This window comes from Theobroma cacao, chromosome 3 (assembly GCF_000208745.1).
Source record: "Theobroma cacao cultivar B97-61/B2 chromosome 3, Criollo_cocoa_genome_V2, whole genome shotgun sequence".
NCBI lineage: Eukaryota > Viridiplantae > Streptophyta > Magnoliopsida > Malvales > Malvaceae > Theobroma > Theobroma cacao.
In genome coordinates, this window is record NC_030852.1 from 28,460,790 (window position 1) to 28,487,735 (window position 26,946).

The 26,946-nt window shown below is 36.2% G+C and overlaps 4 protein-coding genes across 5 annotated transcripts; 1 reads left to right on the forward strand and 3 right to left on the reverse strand.

The window, feature by feature from the left end:
• LOC18605522 (leucine-rich repeat receptor protein kinase EMS1) lies at positions 458–4,534 on the forward strand. The gene has a single exon (XM_007038569.2). It carries the CDS (start codon positions 540–542, stop codon positions 4,362–4,364), a length of 3,825 nt encoding a protein of 1,274 aa, XP_007038631.2. The 5' UTR covers positions 458–539; the 3' UTR covers positions 4,365–4,534.
• LOC18605523 (heat stress transcription factor B-2a) lies at positions 11,517–13,374 on the reverse strand. The gene is made up of 2 exons (XM_007038570.2): positions 12,869–13,374; positions 11,517–12,746 (listed from the first exon to the last, which is right to left on the reverse strand). The coding sequence occupies exons 1-2, from the start codon at positions 13,124–13,126 to the stop codon at positions 12,036–12,038; spliced, it is 969 nt and encodes a 322-aa protein (XP_007038632.2). The 5' UTR covers positions 13,127–13,374; the 3' UTR covers positions 11,517–12,035.
• LOC18605524 lies at positions 16,281–19,527 on the reverse strand. The gene is made up of 2 exons (XM_018117499.1): positions 17,628–19,527; positions 16,281–16,426 (listed from the first exon to the last, which is right to left on the reverse strand). The coding sequence occupies exon 1, from the start codon at positions 19,400–19,402 to the stop codon at positions 18,008–18,010; it is 1,395 nt and encodes a 464-aa protein (XP_017972988.1). The 5' UTR covers positions 19,403–19,527; the 3' UTR covers positions 16,281–16,426; positions 17,628–18,007.
• LOC18605526 lies at positions 24,373–26,098 on the reverse strand. Of its 2 annotated transcripts, none has more exons than XM_007038574.2 (3): positions 25,674–26,098; positions 25,057–25,151; positions 24,373–24,748 (listed from the first exon to the last, which is right to left on the reverse strand). In XM_007038574.2, exons 1-3 carry the CDS (start codon positions 25,882–25,884, stop codon positions 24,659–24,661), a joined length of 396 nt encoding a protein of 131 aa, XP_007038636.1. In that variant the 5' UTR covers positions 25,885–26,098; the 3' UTR covers positions 24,373–24,658. The 2 variants fall into 2 exon arrangements, with proteins under 2 accessions (XP_007038636.1, XP_007038635.1); XM_007038573.2 differs by having other exon boundaries at positions 25,057–25,154; positions 25,674–26,097.

Genomic DNA, 26,946 nt, shown 5'->3' on the forward strand with positions numbered 1-26,946 from the left:
CAGAAGAACAGAGGAAAACAGGAAACAGAGAAAGAAAAAAGGTCCAAAAACAAAAAAAAAAAAAAGAAAGAAAATGGAAGAGACAGGAGCCGGATTCTCTGAAGTAGGAGCCCTTTATAGGTCTTTTCTTCGATTAACATTAAACAAATCAAAGATTTTTGGTCCAATATATAAAATAATTAAACCAAAGATAATAGAAATACTACTATGTTGCCTGGGGTTACTTTGTAAAAAACGAACAATTAAAAAAAAAAAAACACCAAAAGAAAACAGAATTGAGAATTGCCGTTACAAAAGCTCAAGTCACGTGAGCAACGTTGGCCATAGTCTCTGACACACGACTTCTTTCTTCTTTAGCAAAACCCTTCACTCTCCTGCTCATGGCGCCTTGTCAAGCTTTCATATTTTTTTCCCAGTCTCTGTTTTATTAATATCCCTCTCTTTCTCTTATAAACCTTGATATTTGAAGTCTTTGTTATTTTATCCACCTGACAGTGTAAATATCGTTTTTTGTTGGGAAGTCCTCTGCTTCTTTCGCTATGGAGTTTAAGCTTTTGTTGCAGTTCCTCTGTTTTTCCCACTTGTTGTTGTTGATATCTGGCGCCATTAGAGAGCAAGGAGAGCGAAACCCAGATAGGGAAGTTCTCGTTTCCTTCAAAACAGGGCTTCAAAACCGTCATCTTCTTTCTTCATGGAACCAAAAAATCCATTACTGCAAATGGGATGGTGTGACGTGCCAACTCGGTCGAGTCACCACGCTTGCTCTTCCATCTCGGTCCTTGAAAGGTCCTCTCTCTCCGTCTCTTTCCTCCCTCTCAAGCCTCACTGTTCTGGACTTGTCCGCCAACTTTCTCTTTGGACAAATACCAACTGAGTTGTCTGAGTTGACTCTGCTCGAGACCCTCAAACTCGGGTCCAATTTTTTCACCGGGAAAATCCCTCCCGAGCTCGGCGGCCTGAAAGCTCTTCGTAAGCTAGACCTTTCCACCAATGCACTGAGTGGCACAGTACCGAGTCAACTGGGACAGTTGACTCAGCTACAGTTCTTGGACCTGGGTAACAATTTCATTTCAGGTTCTCTCCCTTCAACCCTCTTCAGAAACCTACAATCCTTAACCTCTCTAGATATCTCAAACAATTCGTTCTCTGGTAATATCCCACCGGAAATTGGTGAACTTAAAAACCTGACCGCTCTTTACATTGGCATTAATCAATTTACTGGGCGGTTACCACCTGAAATTGGTAAACTTTCACTGCTTGAGAACTTTTTCTCACCCTCCTGTTCGATGGCAGGGCCTTTACCTGAAGAACTATCCAATCTAAAATCACTCAGCAAGCTTGATCTTTCTTATAACCCATTGAAATGTTCCATTCCAAAATCTATAGGAAAGTTACAGAATTTGAGTATATTGAATCTTGTTTACTCTGAGCTCAATGGTTCAGTGCCAGCAGAGCTTGGAAACTGTCAGAATTTGAAGATGTTGATGCTGTCTTTCAATTCGTTATCCGGGTCCTTGCCTGAGGAACTTTCAAACTTGCCTATACTGACGTTTTCTGCTGAAAAGAATCAGCTCTCTGGGCCATTGCCGCCGTGGCTTGGGAAATGGAACCAGGTTGAGTCCTTGCTGCTTTCAAGCAACCGCTTTTCAGGTAATATCCCACCTCAGATAGGGAATTGTTCAATGCTGAAGCACCTTAGTTTGAGCAATAACATGTTAGCGGGTTGGATACCAAGAGAGTTATGCAATGCAGAGTCACTTTTGGAGATTGATCTTGATGGTAATAACCTTTCGGGTTCCATTGAAAATGTGTTTGTGAAGTGTAGAAATCTTACTCAGTTGGTTTTGGTTAATAATCACATCAATGGTTCAATACCGGAGTATCTTTCAGAGCTTCCATTGATGGTTATTGACCTGGACTCCAACAATTTCACTGGTAGCATACCTGTGAGTTTATGGAGCTCAACAAATTTGATGGAGTTTTCTGCTGGAAATAACATGTTAGAAGGTTCTCTGCCTGTTGAAATTGGTAATGCAGTCATCTTGGAGACGCTTGTTCTTAGCAATAATCATTTAACAGGCAGCATACCTAAGGAGATAGGCAATCTGACAGCTCTTTCTGTGCTTAACTTGAACTCGAATTTCTTACAAGGGCATATACCAGTTGAAATAGGAGACTGCACGGCACTGACCACATTGGATCTTGGAAACAACAATTTCAGTGGATCAATTCCGGTGGAACTTGCGGACTTGGATCAGTTGCAATGCCTGGTTCTTTCTCACAATAATCTATCAGGTTCAATCGCTTCGAAGCCATCTTCATATTTCCATCAGGCTAATATGCCGGATTTGAGCTTTGTTCAGCATCATGGAGTATTTGATTTGTCAAACAATAGATTGAGTGGTCCAATACCTGAAGAATTGGGAAACTGTGTGGTTGTTGTGGATCTTCTTCTCAACAACAATATGCTTACTGGCAAGATTCCAGGATCACTTTCTCGTTTGACGAATCTTACAACTTTGGATTTGTCTGGAAATTTGCTAACAGGTTCAATTCCTATAGAATTTGGTGACTCCCTCAAGCTTCAGGGCTTGTATTTGGGGAATAACCAGCTTACAGGAACCATCCCTGGAAGCTTGGGTCAAGTCGGTAGTTTGGTAAAGCTAAATTTGACTGGCAATAAGTTATCTGGTGTAGTTCCTGCTAGTTTTGGGAACTTGAATGAGCTAACTCACTTGGATTTAAGCCATAATGAGCTTGCTGGTGAGCTACCTTCGTCATTGTCCCAGATGCTTAACCTGGTGGGGATTTATGTTCAGCAGAATAGGCTCTCTGGTACGTTGGATAATCTTTTCCCCATTTCCCTGGCTTGGAAGATTGAAGACATGAATTTTAGTAATAACATTTTTGATGGAAACTTGCCACAATCTTTGGGCAATCTGTCTTACTTGACATACTTAGATCTTCATGGGAATAAGTTTACTGGTGAGATTCCTTCAGAAATTGGTAATTTGATGCAACTGGAGTATTTTGATGCATCTGGAAACAGGTTATCTGGACAGATTCCAGAGAACTTATGCGGCCTGTTTGGTCTATTCTACTTGAATCTGGCAGAAAACCGGTTGGGAGGACCTGTGCCCAGAAACGGCATTTGCCAAAACCTGTCAAGAATTTTTCTTGCTGGGAACAATGATCTGTGTGGGAGAATTATGGGTTTAGAGTGCCAGGTCAGAAGTTTTGACAGATCCTCTTTGTTAAATGCTTGGGGACTTGCTGGGGTTGTAGCTGGAAGTGTCTTTATCATTTTTACTTCAGCCTTTGCTCTACGGAGGTGGATTACGAGAAGCAGTCAGCACAGTGATCCGGAAGAAATTGAGGAAAGCAAGCTAAGTAGCTTCATGGACCAAAATCTCTACTTCTTAAGTAGTAGCAGGTCAAAGGAGCCTTTAAGCATCAATATAGCCATGTTCGAGCAGCCGCTGCTGAAATTGACATTGGCTGACATTCTCGAGGGCACCAACCATTTCTGCAAAACAAACATCATTGGAGATGGAGGCTTTGGAACTGTTTACAAAGCTACGTTGCCTAGTGGAAAGACTGTTGCAGTTAAGAAGCTAAGCCAGGCTAAAACACAGGGCCACCGAGAATTCATAGCTGAAATGGAAACCTTGGGCAAGGTGAAGCACCAAAATCTTGTTCCATTGCTTGGCTACTGTTCTTTGGGTGAGGAGAAGCTCCTTGTATACGAATACATGGTTAATGGAAGTTTGGATCTTTGGCTAAGAAATCGCAGTGGGGCTCTCGATGCCCTTGACTGGTCCAAACGCTTCAAAATTGCAATGGGTGCTGCACGGGGACTAGCTTTTCTTCACCATGGTTTCATTCCTCATATCATCCATAGAGATATCAAAGCCAGCAATATCTTACTCAGTGAAGACTTTGAAGCGAAAGTCGCTGACTTTGGGCTGGCAAGACTGATTAGTGCTTGTGAAACTCATGTTAGTACTGATATTGCTGGGACTTTTGGTTACATTCCACCAGAATACGGGCAGAGTGGTAGGTCTACTACAAAGGGAGATGTTTATAGTTTTGGTGTAATTCTGCTGGAATTGGTGACAGGGAAAGAGCCAACAGGCCCTGATTTTAAAGAGATTGAAGGAGGGAATTTAGTTGGGTGGGCGTCTAAGAAGATCAAAAAGGGTCAGGCTGCCGATGTTTTAGATGCAATGGTTCTGAATGCGGATTCAAAGCAGATGATGCTTCAAGTGCTGAGTATTGCTGCAGTTTGCCTGTCTGATAATCCTGCTAACAGACCTACCATGCTTCACGTGTTGAAGCTCCTTAAAGGGATCAAGGATGAGTAACTGCCTTTGTGCTAGGAGGGTTTTTTTTTTTTTGAAGGGCTTGTGCTAGGAAGTTTTAACTGGTTTCCTTTTGTAATAATCTTGTAAAATACTTACAAAGAAGCTAAAATCTCTATGGTGTAATATTTTCAGTTGCTAATCTAATTATATTTAGCTTTGACCCTTCTCAATTGCCATATCTGATAATTAATCACGTCTGCCTTTTCTTTAAAATCAACAGCCTAGCACCAAAGAACTTAACTATATCTTGGAATCTAAGCAGAATTTCAATTATGCTTCATATCTTAGAAAAATCTTAGACTCGTACTCGGATGAATTTTGTTTATTGTCAAAAACTCCTTAGTATAATGTCATTTGGGCTTTAAAGAGACCAAGTATCTTTCTTTCTGGATAATAGAAAAAGAAATCAGCGCTAGTGGAGAAAGGTAATAGTAGGATATATCTGCATTGCTTAAAGCTACCAATTACTGAAGATAAAATAAGGACTGGAATAAAGTTGCTGTATGAAGCAATTGTTAACGAACCAAGCAAGGAATTATAGAAGAACAAAAATTATTTTGACAAAAGGCACATTTTATTCATATGTAGCAGTCCTATTTATACACAGAAAAGGTAGTTACATGCATAACACTTGTCAAGACATGAATTTCAGTGTTAAGGCATGAATTACAAGTGTTAAGGAAGTTTAAAAACAGTTTAACATGTAATAATTGTAAGTAACTGCATGTCTTAATTCAATTAATAAGCTAAGTACGCATATAAATACACCAAGCCATGCAAGCATTATTCTCAACACACTTCCTTAATGCTTGCATTCTTCACCATAAGCATTTTTCGATTATGTTTAAACTTAGACCTGGAGAGCGGCTTAGTAATAATGTCAGCAGCTTGATCATTAGATGAGCAATATTGTACGAGAATTTCACCTTTCTTTTATGCATCCCTCAAAGCATGGTATTTTAGATGAATGTGTTTAGTTCTCCCTTGAAAAACTGGATTTTGAGCTTTGATATTGCAGATTTGTTGTCAACAAACACCTTGGTAGGATTCATCAACAGCATTCCATGATCAAGTAGAATTTTTCTTAACCATATCCTTTGATTTGTAGCTACAGTAGTTGTTACGTACTCTATTTTTACTGAGGATTGTGCCATTAATTCTTGCTTGTGTGAATTCTACGAAAACACTCCATTCTCGAGAGTAAATACATATCTGAGGTACTTTTGGCATCATCAATGCTACCTCCCCAATCACTGTCGAAAAATCTCACAAGTTCAACTATTTTAGCTCGTATGAATGTGACACCATAACTTGTCGTACCTTTTAGATAGCTCAAAATCCTTTTGGCTACTGTAAGATGTGATCGACATGGTTATTGCATGAATCATGACAAGAAATTGACGACGAACATAAGTTTTGGTTGAGTTGGACATATATAGAGAAAGTAGCCTATTAGACTTCTACATTTATTAGGATTGTAGAGCTTGTTACTTGAGTCAACTGACAGCTTCTCATTTGCATTAAGAGGAGTTTCAGTTGTCTTGCAATTGCTCATGTTGAATTGTTTCAACATTTTTGTTATGTAGTTCTGTTGAATCAGGTGAATATTGCTCCTTGTTTATGACACTTCAAGTCCCAGAAAGTAATCAAACCCAAATCTAACATGTTAGATTCTTTCTCCATTTATGCCTTAAGTTTAGCCATACCATTTGTGTTTACTCTTATTATCAAGAAATCATCGATATCTAATGATACAATTAAAGAGTTGGTAGTTATTCCTTCCATCACATATAATGTGGCCTCATTCAAGTTTTTGCGAAACCCCTAATTTTGCAATTAGGAGTCAATCCTACTATACCATGCACGTGGTGCTTGCTCTAACCCATATAAGGCTTTATGCAACATATACATTTTGTCTTTATCAACTTTCACTTCAAATCCCATGGGTTGTTCCACATATTTCTTCATTTAGTCTGCCATTTAAAAATGCAGACTTAACATCCAAATGAAAGACTTTCCAACCATGAGCTGTTGGCAGTGCCAAAAAAAGTCAAATAGTATCCAATCTTGCTACAGGAGCAAAAGTATAAAAATAAACTACTCTTGACATTTGAGAAAAGCTCTTTATAATGAATCTCGGTTTGCATTTATTCAGAGAACCATCTGCATTCATCTTTTTCTTTAAGATCCATTTCATGTTGATCACTTGTATGTGTTTTGATCAATTAACAAGAGTCAAAGTCTTGTTTTTCTCAATCATTGCAATTTCTTTTCTCATAGATGATCTATTTTCCTTGTCAAGTACAGCTTCATCAAATGAGGTAGGTTCAGCTATTGCAAATTGACATTTGTTATATATGTCTTCAATAAAGCAAGAACCTCGTACAAGAGTTTCATCAATAACCTCATCAAGATCAAGTTCACCATTGTCGTCATTCTGACTTTGAATAACAACATTTGATTCTTTAATTTGCTTCTCATTCCAATTCTAGCTAAGTTCTTCATCGAACGTGACATCTTTACTGATGGAAATCTTGCCAGAGTCAATCTGATATATGCCTTAGGCTTTTGATTCTAGATTGTACCTACAAATATTCCATTCACCACCTTAGACTGTAATTTATCCCTTAACACATTAGGGACATGTTGATAAAAAATGCACCCAAAAACACGCAAGTGACTTACAGATGGCTTTCTTTTAAACCAATCTTCATATGGAGTCACAATTCTTAAAGCTCTTGTGGGGAGAATGTTCAGCAAGTATACAGCAGTATTAGCCGCTTCCACCCAAAATCTCTTTGGTAGCTCATTTTCAAATAATAGACACATGTTCATTTCTATTATAGTTCTATTTTTTCTTTCAACAACTCTGTTCTGCTGAGGAGTGTAAGAGTTGTGAGTTGATGTTGAATCCTTTCCTTCTCAAGATATTGAGAGAACTCTAAAGACTTGTACTTTCCACCTTTGTCGGATTTAAGGTTTTTAGTTTTTCTCCCAGATTCTTGTTCAACCCTGGCCTTAAACTTCAGAAAAAGATCACAGACTTTGGATTTATGTTTCATAAAATAAATCCAACACATTCTAGAAGCATCATCAATGGATATCAGGAAAAATTTGCTTCCATTTAAAGATTCTTCACTTATAAGGCCTCTTACGTTAGTGTGTACCAGTTCAAGCTTCTTGGTTACGCTACTTGATCGAGTAGATGGAAAGGGCTTCCTAGTAGATTCCCCAAACTAACATGTACTACAAACTTGGTTTGGTTCAGTTAAGGAAGGCAGATTCTCCATCAAGCCTGACCTGTTAACTTGTACCAAGGAACCAAGATTACAATGCCTAAACCGTTTATGCCAAAGGGTTGTCATATTTGATTTTCAAAAATTGGTTTTGGGGGGATTTTTTGAGTTGGTTTAGGGAGGCGTTTCTTTTTGTTTAGGATCTTTTTTTATATATATAGGATGCGTTTTTCTATTTTTGTTTCTCAAAGGTTTAGGTGATTGCCTATGCCATGATTTTGGGTTTTTTTCCTCCTTTGTTCTTGTGAGGCATTTTGGCCAAAGTTAGGGCTTTTGCTTGTAATTGAATAGGGACTTCTATCGCTTGTGATGAATGAATGAATATGCTTCTTACTTTTCAAAAAAACAAAAAAACATCTTCCAAATTCAAAGGAAAACATTTTCTTTTGTTAAGAACATTCATAACAAACTTACCTGATGGATCATACATAGTACATGATTTATCTTTAAAAAGCAAAACATAACCATCATCCTTCATGTGGCCAACACTTAGGAGATTTTGAACAATATCAGGAACAAGCAACACTTTTCTGACATACTTAATTCCTAGGGAAGTTTAAATGTTGATTGTACCTTTCCTGACTACATATAGATACTTGCCATTGCCTATTTCAACATTGGATCGATGCAGAGTATCAGGTTCAACAAAGAGATCTTTGTTGGGGGCCATGTGATTTGAACAACCACTGTCCAACAACATTGATACGAGTTAACTACCTTGGGTTGTGTCAAGGTCATAAACAACTGCTCTTCAGCAACATCAGCCTTCTCACTTACTTGGGGTGCCTTATCATGCTTCTCTGGTTTATTTTTACATACCTTCTCAATGTGACCTAATTGGTTACATGCACAACACCTTACACTTGGTTTGAACCAGCAGTAGGCTACTGAATGATTCCTTTTCTTACAATGAGAGCACATCTGGAACTCGTTCTTCTTCCTATGAGTTTTGTTATATTGAACCATTCCTTATTCTTTCTCCTTCTAATCACCTGAGCCTTTTTTTATGCTTGATTCTTCTCATGCTTTTCCTTTCATCCTTGTAAATAAAAGCATTTTTAATTGTATTATCACTTTGCATTGCTCTCATTTACTCTGCAGCTTGGAGTGCATTCACTACATTAGTAAAAGTCAAGGTTGAAAGGTCCTTTGACCCTTCTAATGATGTAATCGTAGATTCAAATCTTTCTGGTAGAGACACAAGGATATTTTGGACTACATGGCTTTCAGAAATATTCTCTCTCAACAATTGCACTTGGTTCACCACTCGCATGATTTTGTTAATGTAGTCTTTAACATTTTCAATATATTTCATTCTCAAAGTCTCAAACTCCCTCAATAAATTCATCACCTACATCTGTTTTGTCTTCTTTGAGCCTTGGAATTCCTCTTTAAGTTTGTCTTATGCGTCCTTTGCTTATTTGAATCCTATTATTCTTGTAAATATGGCATCCGAAATAGCCCCATGGATACATGCTAGTGCTCTGTAGCGCTTAGCAATCTCCTTGTTATGTTGCTTAATTTGTACGAGGGTTGCCGTCTCTCTGAGGACAAATACTTCACCTCCACATTCTATGACATTCAAAAGGTCTTAGCTACGCAAATAGGCTTCCATCTTAACTGACCAAATTGCATAATTTTCTCCATTGAAGTTTGGTGGAGATTAATGACTAAAAATATTGCTGGAGGTTATTTTGCATGAAGATGTTTTTTTTTAAAAAAAAATTAGGGAAATGGCTGTTTGATTATCTTATAAAGACAATTGCTAAGATCAAAATAAGCTCTAGATACCATGAAGATAAAATAAGGACATGAATAAAGTTTTTGTATGAAGCAACTGTTGGCGTACCAAACAAGGAATTTATAGAAGAGGAGAAATTATTTTGATGAAAGGTACACTTTATTCTTATGAGATAGCCCTTATACACAAAAGAGATAGTTACATGCATAACACTAGTCAAGACTTGGATTCAAGTGTTAAGGCATGGATTACAAGTGTTAAAAGAAGTTTGAAAACAGTTTAACATGTAATAACTGCAAGTAACTGCATGTCATAATTCAATTATTCAGCACAGTACAGGTACAAAGGCACAGGCCATGCAAGCATTATTCTCAACAGTTACTGCCTGAAATCAACCATCGGCCCTTCCTTTTCTCTGGCATGTTTACTTTTTCTCACCAAAGTGTAGGCGTAAATTAGTTAATTGTTAAACCTTACAGGCCTGACCTACTACTCCAGGCTTCGTGTATTCCATCTTTGAAAAAAAGACTAAACAAATCCAGGCTTCTTGTAACTTACCGCACATAACATTAGCCTTAATTTCTTGAAGTGCAGCCAAATCCAATTGCTACCCGCACTTATTCTCCTTATTCTTCCATAAGCTAGGACCTGGTCTGCGACCAGCTTGTACAATCACCATATTCAATGTTATATCCGACTCAAACTAGATGGAAGTAGAAACTTGTGAATTCTATAGCATTGGTCTTGCTTTTCTGACTTTTCATATAGAACTGGAGAATCTGGAATGATCTGTAATTACAAGATTAGGGACCCTATAAAAATGTCTGAGCTCTGAAGCATATGCTAAGAGACCAAGGCAAGCTCACCATCACCCCAAAAATTATGATAAAAACCATGCTGTTGAGCTTCTCTATTTTTTCGTATCCCTTCATGATGGTTGCAAAATCCAGGCCCTGCAACTGAACTTTTATTCTCCTTTTTGCTTATAAATTTATTTGATTCTCAGCACGGCAACAATTTATTTCTTTTCGTACAATCACTACAGTGCCAGATTATATAAGCTTTTGAAAATTGCACTCCTTTCATCTGTTTCCAGCATTCCACACGCTGCCTTGGAAAATCCAAGGCAAATTGTAGTAATCAAGGCGGAAAAAAAAATTGTTCGAAGAAAAAAGAAAGCAGAGAAAACATACTGGCCAATCGAGTTGTTGACTCATAGGCTAATGCGTCCAAATTTATTCATGTAAATAGTTAGATTACTATTCTTTTAAAAAAAAAAATATGAGAGGGTATGAGCAGCATTGTCCACTCTTTAATTGAATGATCGAGTTTGAAACCACGTTGCAGCTTCCAATGTGCTTCACTGTGTGCGCAGACGTTAATAAGTTTTGTTGTTTTTTGGTGTAAGCTGATCTTTAATGTACAGTGAGTCCAACATATGACATTATGGCCCATATTGATATAATGAAAACAAATCGCAAGCTGGCCTAAGTAGGGTTGGAGTTTGGACTTGAATAACTTTCGTTGGAATAGTCAAAAGTTGCAGCTATCTCACCCACAAAATCAATATCAGTCTTTCGAGTCAATACGAAAAAGCTAGGCAAAGAATATCCAACCTTTGGATCCTTTCTTTGCAAAGAAGTGTGTAGACGCCAAAGCAGGAAAATGCACGCCCCTGCTGCAGAGCATGTGTTGATAAAACATTACCTAGCGCTTTCTAAAATGAGTCCAAAAGGCATTGCATGCGAGTTCTTGTTCAATCATGAACAATTCTACAAATTTTTGGGGTCCCCCGTCATCCACAGCTTTTCTCCTCAATCATGGCCATTCCCACCAACACTCGCCTCGGCTCTAATTTTACTGTTCTAACATTTCTAAGACTCGAGAAACATAAGTACTGACAGTCTCTGAAAATTCAAAATAAAACTTTTAGTGTTTCACATTGAAATAGATATTTTTAATATTGTCAGAGGATATGTGAAATAAGTCACATAGACATACAAGCCCATTATTCTCAATTATCATAGCGTGTGCTCTGAGCACCTTCATTTAAACTCGTTTAGGTTCCGATTAGATTTTTTTTTTTTTTTTATAAAAAACAAGTAACAACAAAAATATCATCCAACCAAACTTAGTTAAATAAAAAGAAACTTAATCTAACTCTTCTAGGAGTTATCTGTACATAAGGGATCACGCATTCACCAACTCACATGACTTGACATTACTAATTTCTTGATAAAAGTAACCACTTCATCTCCACCCAACACGTTTTGATAATTTCCATCACTCTCGTGGATCAAACATTAGACTCCATCCTTAAGAGCAGTGGAAAATGGTTAGATTTTCATTCTATAAATATAAAAAGATGTACTATAAGAGTTTTAGACTTTTAAGAATTCCTCTTCTTGTTTTTTTTCCCTTGAAAAAAACAAAAGAGAAACAGATGTAGAAAAAAAGTCCCGAGAAAATTCTTGCCGTGGGGTCCGTCCCTCTCGAAGGTTTCACCAAGCACGTGATCCCCTTCGACACGTGCGTTTCCTTTCGCACGGGAACATTCTGGTCGGATCCAACCTTTCGTGGATCCACCATCAACCACCCCATAGCCAACCTAACACTACCTAAAACCGAACCGAATCAGTTACAAACCCTCTGATTCGCTCGGTGAAACTGCCGAAGCCATGGCGTGTCCTGATTCCCACGCTCATCGTCGCACCCCGCGTTCTGGCGATCCAACGGCTCCGATTTGATCATCTCACTCGCAGTTCCACTCCCACCAGGCTGCTGCAGCTGTAATTGCGTTTCGTCCTCCGCCGCCAAACTTTCCCCTACTTCCCTCGCGCGCTTCACGCCTCCAATCGGCACACCGAACAATCTCGGACTCGTCTCTTCGTCTTCTCCTTCTTCCGATAACCGCTTCACTGGCAACAAGTCCAACGGTTTGGTCGCCGCAAAGCTGCTCTCCGATTGAGAACTCGCGTAATTAGACATCAAATTGAATATATTATTGCACAAGCTCTTCATCTCCGCTAATTGTTTGTTAAGCTGCACGTTCTCTTTCCTCAATTTCTCGTTTTCTTCCCTGAGCTCCGCCGTAACTGATCCCGTTTGGCCCGGTCTCGAAGGCGATGATGTCGATGAAATGACCGGAGATTGCTCGTCTCCGGAATTCGATGGAGATATAATCGGTTTTGCTATTGGAATCGCTGTCATCGTAGACACCGTGATAGCCGCCGTAGTTGGCATCATGATCTTCCTACGCTGGATTTCGCATAAAAGCCGCTTTTCACCGCGTCGGAAACAATCGTTCGAGAATTCCCATCGATCAGGAACCACTTTTCTAAATCCCTAAAAAGAATAATAAAACAAAAAAAAAATCAACAAAATAAAGAAAATTTGCATGTTTAAAACTTGGAGCGAGGAGATTAAATTTGAGAGATTTTTTTTTTTGTTTTTGTTTTTTTGCTTACGTAAGTATTAAGTTGACGAACGAAACTAGAGAAATTATTATGCTTGAAATATTTAGGAAGCAAATCACGAGCGAAAACCGTGGGGTTCCAAACGATGAAAGTAGATCCGTCGTCGTTCCACGAAATCACGTCGTCAATTGTGTGATCATCTACCAATTGATAAGTTTTTGTCAAAAACGGAGTGGGAACAGACCTCTGCGATTCTCCCGCCGCCGCGGTTGTCGCCTCTCCGTTTTGCTCCACTGGCGGCGGAGCCATCAACGGCACAAATATCTTCCTTATTTAAGGTTTTGGAAATCAATGAAGATATTTTTTTTGTTTCTTTGGGAGCAAGAGGTGGAGAGGATCTGGTGAAGAATTCTAGAAGGTTCGCCTTTTATGGGATGAGGAAACAGATAAGAGAAAGAGAAAAAATATGGCAAACGAAGGCAGAATGAAAAGGAAAAAAAGAAGAGAGGAAACAACGAGAAGCTACGTTACGTCTCGTCGAGAAACTTCCTGTTCGATGTTCTCTTTATACGTGGCAACCCGTGAGTGGGTACCACTCTTTTATTTTTTTCTTTCTTGGAATTTACTGTGGGATCTGTACCATCTCTTACGTTTATTGAAACTACTACCAAGCCCACAGCTTGACTTTTTTTTCTCTTTGGTTTTTCAGAAGAAATTTAATCACGTTTGAGGGTTTGCTTGTTAATCCAAAAATAATTTATGAAAAAAATTATGTAAAATATTTTATAAAAAATATAATTTTTTTATTTAAATAAACTATGACTTTTTTTTAATGAAAATAAGGTTTTACTTTTCAAAATAAATTCCCATCTCATCATTTCTTCATCGTAATACTATAAAAACATCCATATTCATTAATTGTATAAACTCTAATTTTTAAAAAAATTTCCATCTCATCCTTTCGTTATCATAAGATTATAAAAATATCTACATTCATTAATTACACAAATAATCAACAACTTATATTTATAAATATGTATTCATTAACTGATAATTGTTGAAATATTTTTTGTTATCATTATTAGTAAAATTTATTCAATTTATAAGTAAAAAAATTAATTGAGTTGAATGATTTCATTAAAAAATATTTTTTTTCATTTTAATAATACTTAATAATTTAAATTAAAAAATTGAAAGTTAAATATTAATATTTAATTTTAAAAAATATTTTAAATTAAATATTAATATTTTCCAAACTTATATTAACCGGTAATTAACATAAAATTTTATGCCCAACAAGAAATTGGCAGTTTGTTGGATTGATTAGAGTAATACCAAGGAAATGATATTCATAAAAATATATATATGATATTAGAGTAATATAATTATAATAATTAAGAATATTTTGCTATTTAAAGATATCATCTTCCTATTTAATCTAGCAATAACAAAATACCCAATCTTTAATTTAGATTGTACTTGAGCATTTAATCTGCTAAGTGCATGTAAGTGAGCCCCTAATTTCAATCCAAGTTAAATTGTTGTTTGACCTAAGCTTTAATGTTTAGGAGTACAGAATTTGTTCCAAAGGTTAGGCAAAGCAGCCACCAATAATTGATAAGGCCAAACCTTTTTTTTTTTTTTTTTTTGTCTCTCCTAATCGAGTGTGTGAGAGTTGATGAAAATATCGGAATTCACGGTTGATTCCTAAGCAGACGTTAACTTGTCAGTATTCAGTAGTAGCTCTAAGATTCCAAGGGACAAAAAGTAGCTGGGCTGGGAGGGAGGGAGGGGGGGGATGAAAAGCTGTTTTCATTAAAAGTGTTTTTAGGGCTTACCAAACAATTTCCAACCAATAAACCCTGGATCTAACTGGTCTTGGTAATTAGCTCCCTATCGAACCAAAGCTGCAGGTAAGACGGCTCTTTGTTCTTCTCTTCTATCTCTCCAATTCAAAATGCAATTAATTTAATTTATGTGTCCTATTCTCTTTCATTCCCTTTGTTAATTACTGTTACTTTTTGAATGTGCATAAAATATGGAGATTTGAGAGCAACAATTTTGTTTTCTATTTTCCGAAAGTGTGATGGGGAGTTTAACTTGATTCCTCCTTCAGTCTATATGCCGGATTGATGCCAGACTAATCAAAACCATGGTTGATGTTTCAACTTCAAGTCTTCTAGCTTCTACTTTGATTATTCTGTTAAGCTAGACAGAATATATATAGACATTTCCAATTGATTTACTATGGAATAAAAGAGGTTGAATTTGACTTTTCCATTTTTGAAGGATAAAAGTGTGACTATCAATCAAGAAAGTAGTATCCATCATTGATTGAAAATACTTGAGAAATTTTGGGTACAATAATTGTATTCCATTTAATTTCTTGGTTTATCAAATATGTTACTACTACCTTAGAAGCCTTAGGCCGTAGGGCGTAGGAGGGAGAGGAAACAACGATCTTTATAGCAAAGGGTTTGGAATGCAAAAAGGAACCAAACAAACTCAATACATCAATGATTATTAAAAGCTCATTAATGTTTAATGGCTCATAAAATTGGAAATAAATTCTCACGGCCTACCTCAATAGCTACTGACAATCAAACAAACTTTTGTCTGGAGATGTCGTAGCTCCTGATAATTCCCAACCTTTTGGGCTGTTCAACTGTTAGGATTTCGTTATTAAGTCCTGTACTTCCAAGCAAATAGGGAATTAGGGGGAGTACTAGTTTATTTTATTGTCAAATCTGTAATGAAACTCATTTAGGGGAAGCACGTAAATCTTAACCTCACTTAAAAGGAAGTTTCTTTGAAGCACTTGTGCAGGTTTTGTTCTTCATTTTCGTTTCCTCTCCTTGTTAAAAGCCTGGACTATTTCTTCTCCAGGCTAAATTAGTATGACAAGCATTAATGGAGGGTATGTTATGGCTCAAGTAGTCTTGCATGGTCAATGTTTCCCATGGTTTTTAGAATGTTTCCTAAATTCCAAGAATAAAAGATCTTTGAAATCCAAAGCCGTCCCTTTTGGTCCCCTGTATTGGATCCAAATTTGCCCCCGTTGCTGATAGGAGGTTTTACGACCATGAATCAATTTAGCGCTCAAAATGATGCCAAATATTACATGGGATTATCCAGTCAGCGATAAAAATGAAAAAAAAAGGAAAAGGAAAATTACATTTATCCAATCAACAGAAAACAACATTTTCATTTGGTCATGAGAACCTGAAAATCAGTTTCTCCGAGTAAAAACAATACTAGTAAATTATATTTTAAACCATTAAATAGCAGAAAAGAATCTAGAAAGGGATAAGCTAACGGACTAGCCAGCATTTAACTCACACACACACACACATATATTATGAATGTACCATGGCAATGAAGATTTATGTGAAGCAGCTTTCATGAGTTATGAGTAAATTAAGAACAAAATCAGTATGCTAAGAAGTTGCACAAATCGGAGGACTAATAACAACTGCGAGATGCCACCAAATCTGTAAGAAAGATTTAATGCCACTCATACCATTTGATCCAGAATTCAGAATAGAAATCAAGCCTTTGTAGGAATACAATTGATATCATTTCAATCAAACAGATTTACGATCGTTGAACCTGCAACAGGCGATAGCATTGATTGAAATTAGTTATGGTAGTTTATCCACAGAAGAGATGGCATTCACTTGCAGATAGCACTTTGGATAATTGACAATCAGCTTTGTAATACTAACCAAGCAACTGGCTACAGAGGACCTACTAGCAGACTCTCGAAAACCATTTGATAACAACGTTAAATAGATTTAGATATATTAATTCTTATTCTAAATGGATGAATATGCACACACAGATTCCTAGAAATGGGTGGGTCGAATATCAACAGAATTGACTGCAAATTAAAACCATAGAGTTACGTGTCTGACAGAACAGCCATAGCAAACACTAACACACGCCCATCTGGTAGAAGCCTAAAACCACCAAAACTTTACCTTCTATAAAATAGCTCAGTTGTGCTGCACTATCTGCATGGCAACTTGGGATTCAAAACAAATATTTTCTGCTAACAATAAAGATCAAACTCCAATTATTAAACATTATGTTCAATGATCTAAACATTTAAGCATTGTTTCAGTTCCAAGCCACATCAAATATCTCCTCTAAGGCTCATCCATTTTATGTTCAACTAACTAATGACCTTCAAAATTTTCCTCACAGGCCATGGCAAGAAATTACTACCTCACATACAACACATGCTTCATGCATGTTGACAATGATAAGAATCATCATTCAATCAAAAGTATGAAGCCAGTCACCAAGTCTATAAATCAACAATAGCACCAAAATGTGATTGCTTATCCATTAGAGTTACAAGAATGATATCAATGATTACAACAGCCACTTCCACCCAATTAAAAAAATAAAATTGAATTTGAAGCAGTTTCCACAATCAACAGATATTGACTATATGTTTTAGTAATGGGTACTCCAAAAGTCAAAGAAATATAATAAAGGCAAATATACTTTAGCAATCCTGTAGAATCTAAAATTGTGCATCCAAAATCCAAAGTATTTAAATGATAGTAGTAAACAAACTTCATATGGATTACAGTTTGTATCTCAGAAGACAGCTTAAAAATAAGATGGTTCTGCAGCATGGAATGGGAAACATTATACACCTTATGGGAGCAAAATACTGGTTACGATAATTTAAAGCAGTAAGAGGTCCTTAAACTCCACATGATAGAATAAAGCAGAAAAAAATTGATGACAATAATGCTGGGAAATTATATTGCTTAGTTCATAATGAAAATAAAATCACCTGGTAGCAGCTCAATTGTTCAGCAAATAACAGATGGAAGAGTCCAGATATGTGTCCAGACAGTACTTTAGGCCTCTCTTATGTGTAATAGATACGGAACAAAAAAATTCAACTATGGTTCACATCATTTTACACTTGCACACTTCAGCAGAGTTCCAACTACATCTTTAGACAGGCTTGACTATAGAACCCAGAAGTGGGATAAACTGAAATGAAACAGCATCTGAGAAGAGCTTCTCTTGCCCCATGTATTCCATTACAATGTATTGATCAATGTCCGTAATAATCCGTCACAAGCAAAACACACTCTCTATCCAAAATTAGGCAAAAATTCCAAGTCAAAGGCCAAATACTGAAGGCCATTACAAAAAACTAAGTTATCAGAAAACATACAAAACACCATGACGATAAAACACCAGACTTGCTGAAGTAACAATTGCCCACACAAATATGATCCACCAAGCCATAAACAAAGCCACTTCTTTAACAAAAGCAGAACATGGCAATAAACCACAAACCAAGCTGTATTTGTCAAAGGAGTTGCTGTCAATCTGAGATAAGCCAAGAAAGAGAAGTACCAATACTGGTGGTGCAAAGAATTGCAAAACTGCAAGACATAAGTAGTGATTGTGCAAAAATACCTTTGCACGACTAAAATCCAAATCCGGGACCTTGCTAGCATGTAATCTCTGGTACCAAGACAAAACTGCTTCATTCAAAAACATCTGCAAATTTGAACGTAAAGCCATAATTTGTAGGATCCCAGAAAGTAATAAGCACAAAACCCTAAGCCTGGTAAAATCCAATTTTGAAAAACCCACGTTTCCAACCAACTTCTCAACAGCTCCTCTACCATTATAACAATTCTTGTTAACAAGAATTTCAGCTAATGGATTAATCCAAAGTAAAGCTGTGAACACAGTAAACAAATAATTGGCATATAAAATCATTCTAGCAAACCATCCACAAGAGATTATGGACAAATTACATCTAAGCTGATCAGTCCCAAGCCAAAAGGAACGTGCATTCTTCCCAGCAGGCATATACAAAAAACCAGAAAGGAATCCCATCAAAACAGCAACAAAAATCCTCCAAGGCCCTTCAACTGAATCGAAACGGAAATCGGAAACCGACCGTCCAATTCCAGAACAAATCATAATCCCTATAAGAAACCCCACAACGCCAAAAATTGCACTAAATTGCTTCTCCGACCTCTTAGAAGCAGATTTCTCAAACGATATCTTTGCAAGTGCTAACAAAACTTTGGTTAAACCAATAAATCCAAAAATAACCGGAATTAAATTCCCATTAGCCAAAACCCCAGAACCCTCAGACTGACCTAAATACTTGTAAAGCAACAAACAGGAAATACCCACAAAGGAGAAAACAAAAGAATTGTGGTACTCATTGAAAAAAAGCCTTGTTTGAAGATGACCCTCGTCGAGTTTCAGCCTGAAGATCTGGGCATTGTTTTCATCGAACTCCAACTTGTCTTTAGATTTGTTTCTTTTTTTGAGCTCTGCATTGGTCCTTGATGACAAAGATTGGTAACCTTCAAGTCCAGGACCTGAATCTGAGCTGGAAGGTCGACGAATAGCAGCTCTAACACCAGAAGAGGCGTTGTTGCCGTGGCCGACGTTTTCAGGTTGGATGTAAGTGTGGAGACCTTGGAGAAAGAAGATTGGGATTTTAAGGAATGTGAGGATTAGTGTGAGCGATAAAGAGAGTAAGGTTTGGAGTATAAGATTCTTGTAAACTTGAAAGAACGGTAACATTGTACTTCGCTCCAAGGAATTTGGGGCGTTGAGAGAGACGGTTGGGAGATCTCGATGGTGTTTGCTTTAGAAACGTAGGAATATGTGTTTATGTTTAGGGTAGTACTGCGGTTTGAACTTTGGGTCGTTTGTTATTTCCTTGTTTTGTCGGCCTAGACTTCAATGGAGCCCAACTGATCATGTGGGTCCTGCCCACGTTGCAAGAGGTTCTAAAAAATCTGTCTTCCCTAAGAAATTTAACTATTTGAGAAATAAAGCACGTATTAGTAGTCTGTTATTTTTGGCTTCCAGAATTAGGACTGTCTCTGCGAAGTACACGAATTAAGACTTGATAATAGTAGCAGTCATTGTTTTTCTTTTTGTTTCACCAAATACATTTTCTATTTAAAGGAGAGCCAATGTATTTCGATAGCTTTTTAGTTCTTAATTTGAGTCTAAACATTTCACTTCTAGTGTTTGTTTTCTAAATATAACGGAATATTTCAAATTATGAATTTAGATCCAAGCAAATTTATATGTGGATGAGAATTAATAAAGGATGAGAGAGGACAATTTGATTTAAAATAGAAAATTAGTACTTGGCAAAATTAGAATTGTTAACTATTAATGACACGTTGGTTTAGTATGGGAAATAGCTAAGCCATTCCCCTTTATTTCTGTCTATTCTTATTCTTTTGTTTGCTATTTCTCAAAATCTTGGTTTAGCCATTCGTTAATGACTATTCCATGACTAAGGAATAGAGTAAAAAATTTATTGAACAATAATGTCCCTATTTATTGAAAATGATTCCAACTTACAAATAGAAAACTAAATTAAAGAAAAAGTAAAAAAAATTAAATAAAAATTATATTAATAAGTTAATAATAAATTATTAAATTTTTTAATTTTTAATGAAAATAGAAATTTTAAAAAAATGAAAAATAAAAATAGAGAAAAATAAAAAGAAATTAAATAAAAATCATATTAATAAATTTATAATAAATTATTAATATTTTAAATTTTAATGAAAATAAAATTAAAAAATTAAAAAAAGAAAATATTATTAAATTATAATGATGAGTAATTTTGTCTATTTCACTAAATTATAATAAAAAATAATTTTGTCATTTTATTATTTCTTCCTAATTTATTCCAACGAACCAAGCATACGAATAAATTATAATGACAAATTTTACCTTATTTCATTTCATGAACCAAATTACATAATAATCATTTTATTTTATTTCTTTTTTAAAATAACTATTCTATTATCACAGAATAGTTATTCTATTTTATTCCATTATGCAAACCAAACGTATTATTAGAGTTAAGAGTTTAATATTTTATTGTTCAAATTTGTTATAACATGATTGTTTGATTAGAATGATTATTTTACTTTGAATCTATTCCAAATTAAATGATCATTCCAAAATTTAATTTAAAAAAAGAGTTGAAATAACGAGTTCTCATAGAAAAGATTAATCGTATGCGAAATAATCATTATGAAAATTTATTAAGGCTAGTTATTCCGCCGCTTTAAGTAATAACTAAGCTTTTTAATTTCATTAATATCCTTTCCAACATTATCAAATCTGAAACCATATCCCCACCCTCTCTCTCAAAAAATTAAAAAAAAGGACCATATTCCCACCCCTCAACTTGACACCCACAAGACATCTACCATATTTGGAATCATCTCGCTAGGCTAATTTCACCAGAAAACGAACTCCGAGGAACATAGGCAGGGCCCATGACCAGGGGCAAATACCATTTTTGACGATCAATGGTGAAACCATGTTTGCTGGATCCTTGGGAATGGAGCGATTTGGTTGCTGAAATGGTGAGTTTAGCACCGACCATCATTTATGGTTGTTGGCATCGTCGAATCAACTCATTGGTGACAAGATCTTGTCATTGGCAGCGGCGTGGGCGACTAAATTGCCACAACAGTGGTCGGAGAGGAGAAAAACAAGACAAAGAAAGAACACAATTAGGAAATAGAGAGAGGTGGATGATCTGGCAACTAAAAGGCATTCCATGGCCAATGACCAGAAAGAAATAAAGTGGAGGAGAAAAGAAAAAAAATAATAAAATCTTTATTAATTAATTATAATTAATTTTTTATATCTTAGCATGTCCTATTTCAATCAATTATCAAATTTTATAATAATTGTTCCATTTTATTCTTCTTCGATTCTATTTTTATAGAATAATTATTTTTTTTCTGTTTCATTTCATGATTCAAACTTGTTATTATTTTGAATATTTTCCTTCAGGTGTTGCTGGGAATGATAACATGAATAGAAGTTTCAAAGAATCTTTTTCCCCACTTTTTCTGCAACCTTATAAAATGTGTTTCCCTAATAAACGATGCCTCAAGCATTTAAACATTAGATTTACATATACCTTTTTACTCAAAAAATTAAATTTGGATTTTTGTTTTTTTTTGTTTTTACAAAAAAAAAAAAAACCAAAGGCCTTTCCTTTAAAAATCACCTAAGCCTACAAAGCGTATATGTGTAAGACTTTTAGTTTGGTGATTTAATTTTTATGAAGATATATGACAGTAGGGTATTCAAGGCTTTAACTCTTTGCATTTTGTTAATAACAAGCACCAAAAACAACTAGGAAAAAAGAAAGAGTTCCTTGGACCTGTGCGCACAATCTAGAAAATTTATCACAGATGCAGTATTTTTCCTGCTGATACTTGCCACTCTCAGAAAGAGGTCACTGTTCCATATTGAGGTTGAGAAATTGTAATGCTGCTACTGCTCTCTGGAAAGGCTTGTAGGTTGCATAAGTGATCGATTCTCAATTTCTTCATCCCAACCTATTTCTTTGTTTATTGATCAAAATTAAGCAGACCGCGGGAGACCTTATTTCCTCTAACTAAACCCCTTGGAAGTCCTTTTTTGCACAAGCTTGTTCGGTAGAAATACATCAATTTCAAAGATGCCTGCTTCAGGCCATTTTGGCATGTTTTAAGAGTCGCCTCCATGGAAATGGGCAACCAAAATCTGATAATTCTATACGGCTGTAGCTTGTCGGTCAAGGTTTTTCCACTTTTGTCTTTAATCTCTTCTGAAGAATGCTAAGCGAATCTATATGCTCCAATATATCCAAAATCGAGATGGCTAACAGCTTTAGGTAAAAGCGACGATAATCATAAAACAACAGAAATAGGGAATGAAGTCGTTTCTTCACCAAAAAGATCCTTGAAAATCTGGGGTGAAGAAAGCATGAAACAAATAGCAGAAGATTCAATTATTTCTTTCATTAAGACCTCATTGATACATTGCCAACCGAGAATCTTATGGGCTTGGCTTCTGAGACAAGAACATAAGTTGAACGGAGATCAGCATTTTTTCCATACTGCTGCAATACTGCGTCAAAAGGACAACCTCCCATGTGCTTTGTAGTGTGTCTTCCATGCCAATCACGCCTATACACTCTCCTGGTTGCATGGATGCTCTCACCCTCCTCTCCCAGAATGGAAAATGACATGTTATTGATTATATAAATATATATATATAAATTATGTCACAGCAAATTGCTTGATAAACTATCAGCTATGTAGGATTAAAAATAGTAGTATTAATAAAAATTAGCAGGTCGGGATGAACAATAATAATTCGTTCGTTTAACAGATTTTCATTAGGTGGGGGTAAAAAGCGCCTATCCTAAGGAATCATAATGATGCTAATAATGAATCCAGCTTGAGTGGTAGCTAAAATCATTGCAAACTATATATACAGTTGAAATTTTAATACCTTTCAAGAAAAAACAGTTGAAATTCTAATAATGTCATGGTTGCATAGTGATTTTGTACGACTAGGATATTTCCAATCCAGCTATATCACAATAATAGAAATCGTCACTTGAAAATGAAAGAAATGATGGACAACACTTTGATTTTTATGAACCAAAAAAAAGGTTAATCATAAAACAGTTTTCATCTATATTTTCTTTACTTTAATTAGCGTGATCAAGGGGTACCAATTAAAGGGCTAAATGCAAAAATGAAATATCTCTCTCCCTCTCTCTTGGGAAAGTTGTTTTATCTTTATCTGGATGTGGATTAACCTTTTAAGTTGAACATAACTATTGCCTCGTTGAAATTAAACTGTAATGAACTGAAAAGCATATTTTGTAAAATTGCTGGTTTGAGTTTAGATATGATCAAGAGTACGCACTTACTTATGTTTAGATATATACATTTGGACGTTGAAAACAAGGTTGGCCAAATAAAAATAGGGCATAAGAATCATTCGTGCGTTTCTTTCGCTTTCTTTACATCTGAAATTCTTCAAACATAAGTGATAAGATATATATATGAATAGGCACTGAAGTGGCCCTCTCTTCCTCCAACCTCAAGTCATTTTGATGGCAGCTTTAGCTAGAGAATTCAAGCGCAGATTGCACCAAACACGTCACCGAATATCTCACGACTTTCTTCTTTTCGTTTTAAATATGTTCTTCTCTTAAGCAAGCTGTCACGTTGTAGATCCAAAGGAAAGAACAGAAAAGACATAAGAGAATAAATTATGCTTGAATAAAGTCACTAGCAAGTCGCAAAACCGAAACCAACCAAAACATTTTACGACCATGTCGAACTGTCTTTCATCATATTTGGTAACTGTCATATGTAATTTCTGTTGTTGAGATCTCTAAACATTCATTTACGTTTATCAAATTTCCCGTTATGTCCAGTTAGCCAAAAACATTGTCAAGCAACGGTTGCTTGCAACGGGTTGGGTAAGATTGTCATTCACCTTTATCCGATAGGCTTTATTATCTGTACTATGTAAACTAGAAAGGCACTATTATTATTTTGTGAAAAGATTAAGCAACCAACTCTATCATCAGGATATGGCGTGCCTGCGAGATCAAGATGGAAATCTCCTTTCTTTGTCCCTGTCGCCATCTCCTTTATCCCATCCCGTGACCTTTTTTGCCATATAAAACTAATTCTATTTAAACAATTAAAACATTGTATGCATATCTACATGCATATGGATAATATTATTATATAGAATACTACACTGAAGATACCATAAAAATATCTTCCATGAAGCCGCCGAAATACATGACTATAAGGGTACTCTATAGCCAAGTGAAAGGACAGATACACATTAGCAAGGCAGAATGATTCAGCCATTTTTCATCAAAGCTCACACTCACTAATCATTCCGCTGCTATTCTACTACAAAACCCACTATCCTAAAAAGCAAGGAAAGAAAAGATAAAAAAGTCCTAGAACAAGAAATATCTTTCTATCAGTTTGCTGGCGCCATGGATGCAACTGGCACATTGGGGAGGTCTTCCTCATCTTTATCTCCTGTTCGGTTTTCAATCTGTGGGACCACCTGAGAAGACTCACATACACATAGAACTCTTTAGTCTTTAATTAGTCTATAAATAGGGGCTTTTCTTGTACAAAAAGATTCAAGTGATCGAACCCCACACATGCGATCCATTAAGATGAAAAACATCAAAAATAACAAGAAGGTTACTTGCTAAGAGTAAAATTCATCAAATGTCTGAAACAGTTAAAAGAAAATCTGTCGTAAAGATTGGAACTTGCCAGCTAACTGGGTCCATAGCACCTTGATTTTCAACCATCGGATTATGATAAAAAAAAAAAAACTCAGTGTGGTTTGATAGAGTGACCAACCTGATCTTGTGATGAATCATGCGGCTTAGATGGTGGTCTCCTTGCTCTTTTGTCAGGCCTACCCTTCCTTTTGCTTCCAGTTGTGCCAATAAAATCTACTGCGGGGATCCCCAAAAGGACCCAGACAAAGAATAATTAAAAATGATCAAAAAGAGAGCTGAAAAGAACCATAAAGTGAACTGACCAAATGACCCTGCTACAAATATCTCCAGGCATATTCGATATTTTATATATTCTTGCCATGGTGTTTTGGGGAGGCTGGTAAAAAACGCATTTTATACGGGAAAAAAAGTCATTCTGGAGACAATATTTCACAGCTTTTTCGAGCAGCACTTCCCAAGATGCCAAAAAAAATCTTCCAGGTTTTGGCAAAAAATATCTTCCAGGTTTTGGCACTTAACAACAAAACATTGAAGCATTAAACAAACAAGGTCCAAAGATTAAAAGAAAAAAACACTTGTCTTACGCTAAAATGCACCGTTTTGCGCCATGGAAGATGGAACCATGATATGATCAACACAGCTCTAAACAAAACCCTCAAATCTCTGACAACTGGCGCTCAAAATGCACCATAAACAAGAATAAAACAAGGCCGATGACAAGAACGTTAATGTTACCTGAAGTGGCATGCTTTTTTCTCGTCTGGTTTGGTTTGCAATCGAGAGTCGACTCAGAGCTGTCTGGCAAGTGACGGTCCAGACGGAGATTATGGCGACCGTCGTTCTCTAGCATTGTACGGACGAACCATGCCTCCATGGAGTTCAAGAAGTGCACATGCTTCTCGTTCGTCCACGGATCATTCCGGTCGCTGGGCACGTGCGAGTCCATGCCCACCGGCTCCCAAAAGCCAAAACAAAACTTAATCTTTCTTTCCTTTTATTTTTTTTTCTCTCTCGCGGATTTCCGAGAAACAAACAGTTGGTGCCTTGGTGGGTGGGTTTATTTACTTTGTTTATTTTTCTTTAAACGTCAATCTTGTTTTCTGTTTTGTTTTTGAGTTGTTGTAGCAATTTTTTCAAGCGGATCTTTTGAGTTAGGGGGAAAGGGTTTCAGGGTTTTATATAGAGTGCGGCCATTGGGTTGGGATTTCTTTTGACGGGCTCCTCCCATTACACAAGGGGAGGGATGTTGGACTTGGATGAGAGTACCCAAATTCGATACTCGCTGTTTACACCCGACACCTGTTCAAACGCCTAGATAAAATTCTTTCATGTTTCCCGACGATATTTGTTTTCTTATGAGTGAATAAATGGCAATGAAAATCCAAAAACCATGTGGCCATGTACATGCTAGCTGTCTTTGCATCATTTATGTAATTAATGTTTTCAAATAGTTAAATATTTTTCAGCAAAAAAATCTACTTGCTTTTACATCATTTGATTCAATCATTAAATTAAACACTAAGAAAAACAAGCTTAGATTTCTTAAAAGTACTTAGTAGTTTCTAAAGGGTTTCCACCCAATCCCTTTCAAGTCATCATTTCATAAAAGAATCGCAGGCGGAGGGGCGGGCATGATTAATTTCATCTACCAATGATGAACGATTTTCATTAATATCTTGTCACAGTTCAATAATATTGGTATATTGATGTTAATTACAATCCAAACTTGTTAAAAATAATATGGATTTCTTCAACTTAAATTGTGTATTATTATTGTTTTTACTTTCACCTGTGTCGCATATGACAAACTTGAGTTGACAATTAAAATTTTTTTCTTACAATATAAACAAAAAGATATGAAAAGCAATTTCCATTTTAAGGAAGTAGCAGTATGAGATATAGAGGCGAGTATCCAAGGGGAGGAGCAAAGGAGCGAGTACAGTGTGGTGGGGCAAGCTAGTTGAAAATATCTGGTCCTAGAAGGATTAAAATTGGATTGAAGAGAAAG